The following is an 8,616-nucleotide window of genomic DNA, read 5'->3' as shown; positions in this document are numbered from 1 at the left end:
GTTTTGACAACCTGTGAAACCCAAATCCTTTAAGATTTAGAACATTACTGTCAGGAAGTTCCATCATGTCCTTTTCCAGGCAGTCCCAACCCCTGCACCATGAAGGTCTGATTTTCTTTTTCCCACTGTAGATTAGTTTTGGTTGTTTTAGTACTTATTTTAAATGGGATCGTTCCTGTATGTACTTCTTTGTGCAAGGCTTCTTTCATTCTGCCTCATATTTTTGATATTCATCCATATTGTTGAGTGCATAAGTAGTTCATTCTCTTTCTCTCTCTCTCTCTTTTTTTTTTTTCCTGAGTAATACTCCATTGAGTGAGTGTATCCATTAACTTGTCTAATTACCTATTGCTGGACGTCTTGGTCGTTTCCAGTTTTTGGTTAATATGTCTAAAGCAACAAAGAACTTTCCTGAGTGGGTTTTTTTTGTGGACATAGGCTTTGATTTCTCTTGGGTAACTATAGCTTTTTATATTTAAAATGTTTTGAACCATGTGATTGGATTTGGTGATACCAAATCAATAAATTAAATGAAAATTCAGCCTTGAATCTCTTAAAGAATGAGACTAGAAAATTATATTAGGAAATAAATGTTCAGTGATATTCTGCTGCATATGTAAACAAATGTGAATTCCTTTGGATGGCAATTAGGGCTGACTCTACAGAATGTTCCTTTGATTCTGTTACAAATTATTCACTGTCCTCCAGTACACCTATCACTCTTCTGACTTTTGTTGTCATGAGACTTAACCTTACAATAAGATTTATCCTCTCACTTTTGCTCATCTTAATCTTGCTCATTCTTAAAGGCCTGTTTTTAATTCCACTTCCTTCTGAAATCCTTCCCTGTGCTCTACTTATACGTAAAACCCTGGGGTAATTTCTGTCTCCTTTGAGCCACTATAGCACACGTCATCCATGTCATTCATTTAGCAATTATTTATGTCCTGTCTAGTAATGCTTTTCCTGTCTTTGTCTTGAGCTTTTGTATGTATCTTAAATTATTATTTATATCTTGCCTCCAAGATAAGACTTTTAAAAAACTTTTGATAGCAAGAATGGTGTCTTTTCCCTATTGCCTAGCAGTTTGCTGCTTTACATATTATATGCTTTACATATTAAATGTTTCTTCGTATATTATTGATTGATACTTCGAAACTTCATTAACAGTTTTGAAATCAGTTAGGCAAAAATAGCAGCACTGATGTTTTTATAGGGCTTAAGTAGTCTTCTGAAAGCTGTAAGATTTATTGAAGTCTTTCTCTATGCAGGGTGAAAAGAAGATAAAGACAACAGTACTAACAGCTGCGCTTCTGTTATCCGGAATTCCTGCTGAAGTGATAAATCGATCAATGGATACTTATAGCAAAATGGGCGAAGTTTTCACAGATCTCTGTGTCTACTTTTTCACTTTTATCTTTTGTCATGAACTGCTTGATTATTGGGGCTCTGAAGTACCATGAAGCCTGCAGAACTCAGAAAGAGAAGCTTACAAAAAAAATTTCTCTTCTATATTGCAGTGACTCTAAAGGAAGCATATTGGTTTACACCCTTATGAAATTCTTTTACTTTTTGAGGTTTTAAAACCACTTGATTAGGAATGGAATGGCAGTTTCCCTGACTGGAAAGGGTTGAGTTTGTATTAATACTGACGCGAAGATTAGAGTACCAATGTCAGTAATCAACTTTTCTTGTTTAATTAGAATTCCTAGTCTACACCTTTCCCTAACTTCTCAGATTTGTAATTCCTCTTTGAGAGCTGAGCTAGTGCTTTTAGGAGAGCAGATGAATGTCGTCTCAGCCAGTCCCAAGGACTGAATCTTGTATTTGTATTGTTCTGTCCTGAGAAATGGAGCCATCTTAAAAATAAAATGAAAGAAATTGAATTGTCTAGTGTTAAGTTTGCACATTTTAACTTATAGGGGCTGAATAAGGTAGCCAATTTTATCTTTTCTCGTTGAGTCAGTATCTTATTTATTTATTTTTTTTGCGGTACGCGGGCCTCTCACCGCTGTGGCCTCTCCCGTCGCGGAGCACAGGCTCCGGACGTGCAGGCCCAGCGGCCGTGGCTCATGGGCCCAGCCGCTCTGCGGCATGTGGGACCCTGCCGGACTGGGGCACGAACCCATGTCCCCTGCATCGGCAGGCGGACTCTCAACCACTGCGCCACCAGGGAAGCCCCAGTATCTTAATTTTTATTCCAGCATAAATATTTAATGGAGGAAATGATTAAGATTCATACATGTGAAATTAAAAAGTATTTATGAAATCTTTATTAATTTTAATATATGAAAAATTTTATTACCAAACTCAGAATTGGAAATTTTTACTTTTGAGTATTAGATTTTCAGAAGTATGTTTTTTAAGCAATAAGCATAGAATGATGAGATATAAAAATGGAATTTGAAGAATTGACTGAAGTATTCAACCCAATAGCATAAATACCCTTTTAACTAATGTGGTAACACTGTCATATTTGGAAGGTTTGACTTAAAAGAGTATAAAGCATAAGTTTTTTATCACTTGGTATTACATTTCCCTAGTTTTTTTGTATCATCTGTTTGATTAATTCTTGTGATATAGACTTTTTTTTTTTTTTTTTTTTTTTTTTTTCTTTTTGCGGTATGCGGGCCTCTCACTGTTGTGGCCTCTCCCGTTGCGGAGCACAGGCTCCGGATGCGCAGGCCCAGCGGCCATGGCTTACGGGCCCAGCCGCTCCGCGGCATATGGGATCCTCCCAGACCGGGGCACGAACCCGTATCCCCTGCATCGGCAGGCGGACTCTCAACCACTGCGCCACCAGGGAGGCCCTAGACTTTTTTTTATTACAAAGTTTTTTTATTTTGAACCACAGTGATGGAGAATAAGTATAACAATTTAAGTCTATTCGTTTGACTTAGGGTAAGATTACAAGCACACATTTTTCCTAATTCCATACAAATCTAATATCCAGAGGATTGGATAGTATTCTTGAATTTGTCACACTCTCCCCAATCCCTGGGAAGACACTAGGGGTTTTCAATTGCACATTTTTTTTTTTTTTTTTTTTTTTTTTCTTTTTGCGGTATGCGGGCCTCCCACTGCCGTGGCCTCTCCCGTTGCGGAGCACAGGCTCCGGACGCGCAGGCCCAGCGGCCATGGCTCACGGGCCCAGCCGCTCCGCGGCATATGGGATCCTCCCAGACCGGGGCACGAACCCGTATCCCCTGCATCGGCAGGCGGACTCCCAACCACTGCGCCACCAGGGAGGCCCTCAATTGCACATTTTATTTCTTCCATTTTGTCACTTTACACATGAAAAGTTTTAGTAATTGTAGGTCACTATCAAATTTATTTCAAAGAGAAGACATGAGTATTTGCTTAAGCATGTTGAATAATATCAAATGGAAATGCGGGTTTATTAGTGTTTGGAATAATTAAGAAGAATTTTTTTTACTTAGAAATTTCAGGGATTTGAAATGTTTATGAGTTAAAACTAGATTGACAAGGATGGTTGTTGAGGACTTCCCTGGTGGTCCAGTGGTTAAGACTCTGTGTTTCCACTGCAGGGGGCGCGGGTTCCGTCCCTGGTCTGGGAAGTTCCTCATGCTGTGAGGTGCAGCCAAAAAAACCAACAACAAAGGATGGTCGTTGAGAGGTGACATCTTTGACCAGTAGATTTTTAGTCTTATTAGCTGTATAAACGGATGTGTGTACACATAGTTGGTGTAAAAACAACAAGAGGGTTATGAGATTCAGAACTAGGTTAGTTAGAATCAAAATCTGCTTTGGAAGCCAGGGCAGTTTGCTAAGTAAGTGATGTATTGGAGACATAGTAGACTATAATTACTTCTTTCACCTCTGCTAATAGATAAAAGTAGTTTCTTCAAGGACATAGAAATGCTGTGAACTTACCGTAAGTATGCTGTGGGCACAAAAAGCCAGTTAGAATTGTCACGTGAATATGTTCTCTTAAAAGGGAGTTAGAGGGGGCTTCCCTGGTGGCGCAGTGGTTGAGAGTCTGCCTGCCGATGCAGGGGACACGGGTTCGTGCCCTGGTCCGGGAAGATCCCACATGCTGCGGAGTGGCTGGGCCCGTGGGCCATGGCCACTGAGCCTGCGCGTCTGGAGCCTGTGCTCCGCAATGGGAGAGGCCACAACAGTGAGAGGCCCGCGTACTGCAAAAAAAAAAAAAGGGAGTTAGAGGTACTTCCCTGGTGATCCAGTGGTTAAGATTCTGCACTCTCAGTGTGGGGGGCCGGGGTTTGATCCCTGGTCAGGGAACTAGATCCTGCATGCATGCTGCAACTGAAGATCCTGCATGCTGCAACTAAAGACCTGGGGCAGCCACTAAATAATATTAAACAAGAAAATAAAACTGTTAAAAAAAAAAGGGAGTTAGAAATGAAGTATCTTGGAAAGAGCTCTGGCCTGGGTATCAGATGCCTGGGTTCTGGTTCCAGTTTAGATTCCAAGAAGATTAGTGATCTGGGATTAAATTTGTTTCCCATGTCTCAGTATTCTCCCTTAAAATCAAGAAATTTGAGTAAGTGATTTAAAAAATCTGTTCCAGCTATATCAATTTTTGCATGGCCTCATCCAGTTTCTTGGCTTCAAATACCATATACAGAAAGTCCCTGAGTTAGGGTGGTTTGACTTACAATTTTTTGACTTTATGGTGGTTTCAAAGTGACACATTCATTAGAAACCGTGCTTTGAATTTTGATCTCTTCCTGGGCTAGCCATCTGCAGTATGATACTCTCTAGTGATGCTGGGCAGTGGCAGAGGGCTGCAGATCCCAGTCCATGATGATCCACTTAAAACCGTTCTGCTTTTCACTTTCAGTAGAGTATTCAATAAATTACATGAGATATTCAACATTTTATTATAAAATAGGCTTTGTGTTAGATGATTCTGCCCAACTGCAGGGTAATGTGTGTGTTCTGACACGTTTAAGGTAGGCTAGGCTAAGTTATGATGGGTAGGTTAGATATATTAAAATGCATTTTCCGCTTGCAGTATTTTAAACTTACGATGGGTTTATCAGGATGTAATCCCATCCTAAGTTGAGGAAGAACTGTATTATACATTCTATAAAGTGCTTATGACCCTTATCTCTCCAATCTCTATTTCTCCTTTGAACTCCAGACTCATATATTTCCTTTCAGCCATTATCTCCTTCTGGATATCTAGTAGGCAGAAACACTGATTTTCTCTCCTTTTCCCACCAAATCTGCTGCACCCAGGCCTTTTTCATCTTCACAAATTCACCACAATCCAGAGTAGCTCCGTTCAAAACCTGGGAGTCATCTTTATTCCTCCCTTACCCTTGCAGTTCACATCCATTTTATCAGTTAGTGTTTGGAAAGCTGCCTGTGGAATACATCCAGAATCTGACCACTTGTCAGTGTCTCCACACTCCTTACCTTCAGCCCACATACAAGCAATTTACAATGGCTCTCATACCTGACCCGCATTGGTGTCCATTCTGTCATATATTGGCTCAGGCCTTCCTTACTCTTGGCATGGTCTGCCCTGCAGCCACAGGTGGGCAATAAATCACAGAGGAAGAGCAGAAGCCAGTCTTAGAGTCTTAAACTCGTTGGTTTCATTTTTTAAAAATTCAAATTTATCGAGGTAAGATTTACATACAATAAAACACACCAATTTAAAGCATACAGTTCAGGGAACTCACTGGCCGACCAGTGGTTAAGACCCTACGCTTCCACTGCAGGGGCCCCGGGTTGGGGAGCTAAGATCCCGCAGGCTGTGGGGCACGGCCAAAAGAAATAACAATAAAATAAAAATAAAGCGTACAGTTCAGTGAATCTTGACAAACATCCATGCAATGACTGCCACAGTCAAAATCTGGAACTTTTCTATCATCCTTATGTGTAAGAACATAAAATAGTACAGAGGCACGTAAAGTAAGTGAGAGCCTGTCCCCAACGCCTTTACAGCCTTCTGCTAAAACAACTCAACATTGCAGCGTAAGTTCCACTAGGCGAGTCGTTCTTCGCCTTGACCGGACTGTACTTCAGAATCACCTGGGAAGCTTTAAAATTCCCAATACACTGGAAGCACTCCAGACCAATCAAATTAAAGTATCGGAATGGAACACACGCATCCGTATATTTATTTTTAAGCTCCCAAGCGCAGGCAATGTTGAGAACCATAATCTTGTGTAACGTATTTTTAGCTCTTCGTCCTCTTCACCAAGTTAACTCCTACTCAGTCTTCAAATCATACCTCAAAGGTCACTTCCTTAGGGAACTCTTTTTCTGAACCCCTTTCCTATGGTAGAATCTCTTTTCTGTTATATTACATCTGCTTGTGTTTTTGTTAATGCCTATATCTGCCACGCGATTGAAAGCTCGTTGGAAGGTAGAACATGCCTGACACGTAACAATATATTTAAATGAATGCGTGTAGAAATGATGAGAGTGAATGGAGATGTTTGTAGCATCGCTTAGATGTCAGTACACTTCCTGGGACAGCTCGGGGTTGCTTATGGCGTTCCAGTGCCCGCTGTAGGAAAGACCCTCCCAGGGCTTGGATGGCTGAGGCACCACCCTCTACCGCACCAAGGCGCGGGGTCTTCCGCGGCTGTGCAGGGAAAACCCGGCCGAGGCAACCTCTTTAGGAGCAGCCGGCACTGTGCGGCCTCCAGCCGAGAGGGGGTGCTGTGAAACGATAGCCGCTTCCGGCCCGCTTTTTCCTTCCTCCTGCCGCTGGCGCCAGCACGTCCTGTTTTCGTTGGCTGCGTTCGGATGGTGGCTGCTGTTGTGGCTGCTGCAGCTTGTTAGTGCTGTTCCTCGCCCGGCGTGCTGAGGGTTGTGCGGCCTCCTGCTTTGTCCGGTTCTCCTGCGCGTGGTCCCGAAGGGCGCCGCTTTCCAGCGGCCTGCGGCATGGGCCGGGAGTCACGGTGAGGCGGCGCGCTGGGCGGGCGAGCGGGCGAGTCCCTTCCTCAGGCGGGGATCGAGGTGGCCGCGGGGCCGGGCCTGGCCCGGTGTGACCCCACGTGCGGCCAGCGCTGCCCGCGGCTACTAGAGGGGCTGGGGGACCTCGGCTGAGGCAGTGGGTGTGCTTGGGTCGGCGGCGGGCACAGGGTTCTCTTGCACGGCCATCGGCCGGTTCGAGCCCTTGGAGTGGGAACACACCTCCGGGACGTCAACTACATCCCGCCATTTCCGCGGAGCTTACCCGTATCGCCTTAGTCAATAGCGACCCCAGTTGAATTTCTCACCACTTCGCGTTTGCAACATTTCTTTGGCCCCTGTCGCTCTCTACTTTAGTTTTTTGTGCGCGTGTGGTATTTTCTTAATTGAAAGGAGCGTGTGGCCAAACATTTTTACATCGCCTACAATACTACGTGACTAGGTTTGTTTTGGACTACAATAAATGCTTGTTGCATGGGCATTTATTTCGCACATAGATTTAAAATTTCTTTGTTATGTGTTTTTTATCCTTTTTAAACCGAGAACTGGGAGGTCTTATTAGAACTCTGATATCTCTTCAACATTTCAGATTGTTACCTGGTTTGGAACCTTGAGATTTTTATCTTAAATGTGCGTATTTGCTTAATGTTTAGCTGTGACTGAAAGATCATTTATATCTAGGATATAAATAATAAGTAAGTAAGGTAATAGTAGTTTACTGAGGTATAATTAACATTCAGGGAAATGGTCCACGCTTAAGGGTAGAGCTTGGTGAAATTTAGCTCATATATGAACCGTGTAACCATCACCTGGATAAAGAGTATTTCCATAACTACAGAAAATTCGTATAAAGGTCTTTTAAATTTCTGTGAAAGCATTGCGGTTCGTCTGGCCACCCAGACCAGAAACCTGGAAGTGATATTTATTTGACTGATTCTTCTCTCTTGCTGCCTACATCCAGTTAGATACTGCACCCTGTCACCATTCCTGCTCTCCCTGACTTAATTCAGGCCCTAATCATTTATTACTCATACTGCTACACCTGCCTCAAATTACCTTCCTCTGATCTTGCACTCCCAGTTGATTCCACACTGCAGCCAGAGTGACACTTCTGAAATTAACATAAGATTATGTCATTTCCTTCCTTTCATGTCTGTTGATTCCTACTGCTTCCAAGATGAAGTGAGACTCTTCAGCACAGCCTTCAGGGCCCTTCCCAAGAAGGTCCTTTCCATCTCTTCGGCCTTCTCCCCCACTTCTCTGCCTTGCCTGGCTTGTATACTAGATTTGCTGTTGCACTTGACATTTAATTAGTCATTAAAATATCCAGATTTTGACGCTTCTCAACAACTCTACACGTGACATTCTGATCCAGGCCAGCGCTGTCTCTTACTTGGACGATAGCTGTAGCATTCTACCTGTTTTCCCTGCTTCTGTCCTTGCCTTTCTTTGGTTTGTTCTCCCCTCAGCAGCCAGAGTAATGCTTTAAAAATAGTAGGGAGGTTATGTCCCTCCTCTGCGTAAAATCTTCCAATAGCTTCTCATCTTTTCTCACAGTAAAAGAGAAAGTCCTTATAATGGCCTATAAGGCTCTCCACATTTGGCTACCATGCTGTACCTCTGACCTCATCTCATGACACTTTCTCTCACTCATTCAACTCCAACCACATCTGGTTCCTTGCTGTTCCTTAAACACAC

General features: G+C 42.9%; 2 protein-coding genes across 2 annotated transcripts in view; both read left to right on the top strand.

The window, feature by feature from the left end:
• CAMLG (calcium modulating ligand) overlaps positions 1 to 1,901 on the top strand; it is a 7,683-nt gene extending 5,782 nt beyond the window's left edge. The window contains exon 4 of the mRNA XM_082623340.1: positions 1,272 to 1,901. Within this exon, the coding sequence (XP_082479466.1) occupies positions 1,272 to 1,463 (192 nt within the window). The 3' untranslated portion in view covers positions 1,464 to 1,901. The remainder of the gene's footprint in view (positions 1 to 1,271) is intronic.
• A 4,814-nt stretch (positions 1,902 to 6,715) lies between these two features.
• The window catches only part of DDX46 (DEAD-box helicase 46), a 53,769-nt gene continuing 51,868 nt past the window's right edge, over positions 6,716 to 8,616 (top strand). Inside the window, exon 1 of the mRNA XM_082621172.1 lies at positions 6,716 to 6,905. Within this exon, the coding sequence (XP_082477298.1) occupies positions 6,889 to 6,905 (17 nt within the window). The 5' untranslated portion in view covers positions 6,716 to 6,888. The remainder of the gene's footprint in view (positions 6,906 to 8,616) is intronic.

The sequence above is a fragment of the Mesoplodon mirus genome (assembly GCF_964341445.2).
Source record: "Mesoplodon mirus genome assembly, chromosome: 5".
Classification (NCBI taxonomy): domain Eukaryota; kingdom Metazoa; phylum Chordata; class Mammalia; order Artiodactyla; family Ziphiidae; genus Mesoplodon; species Mesoplodon mirus.
This window is presented reverse-complemented; position numbering and strand designations above follow the sequence as displayed.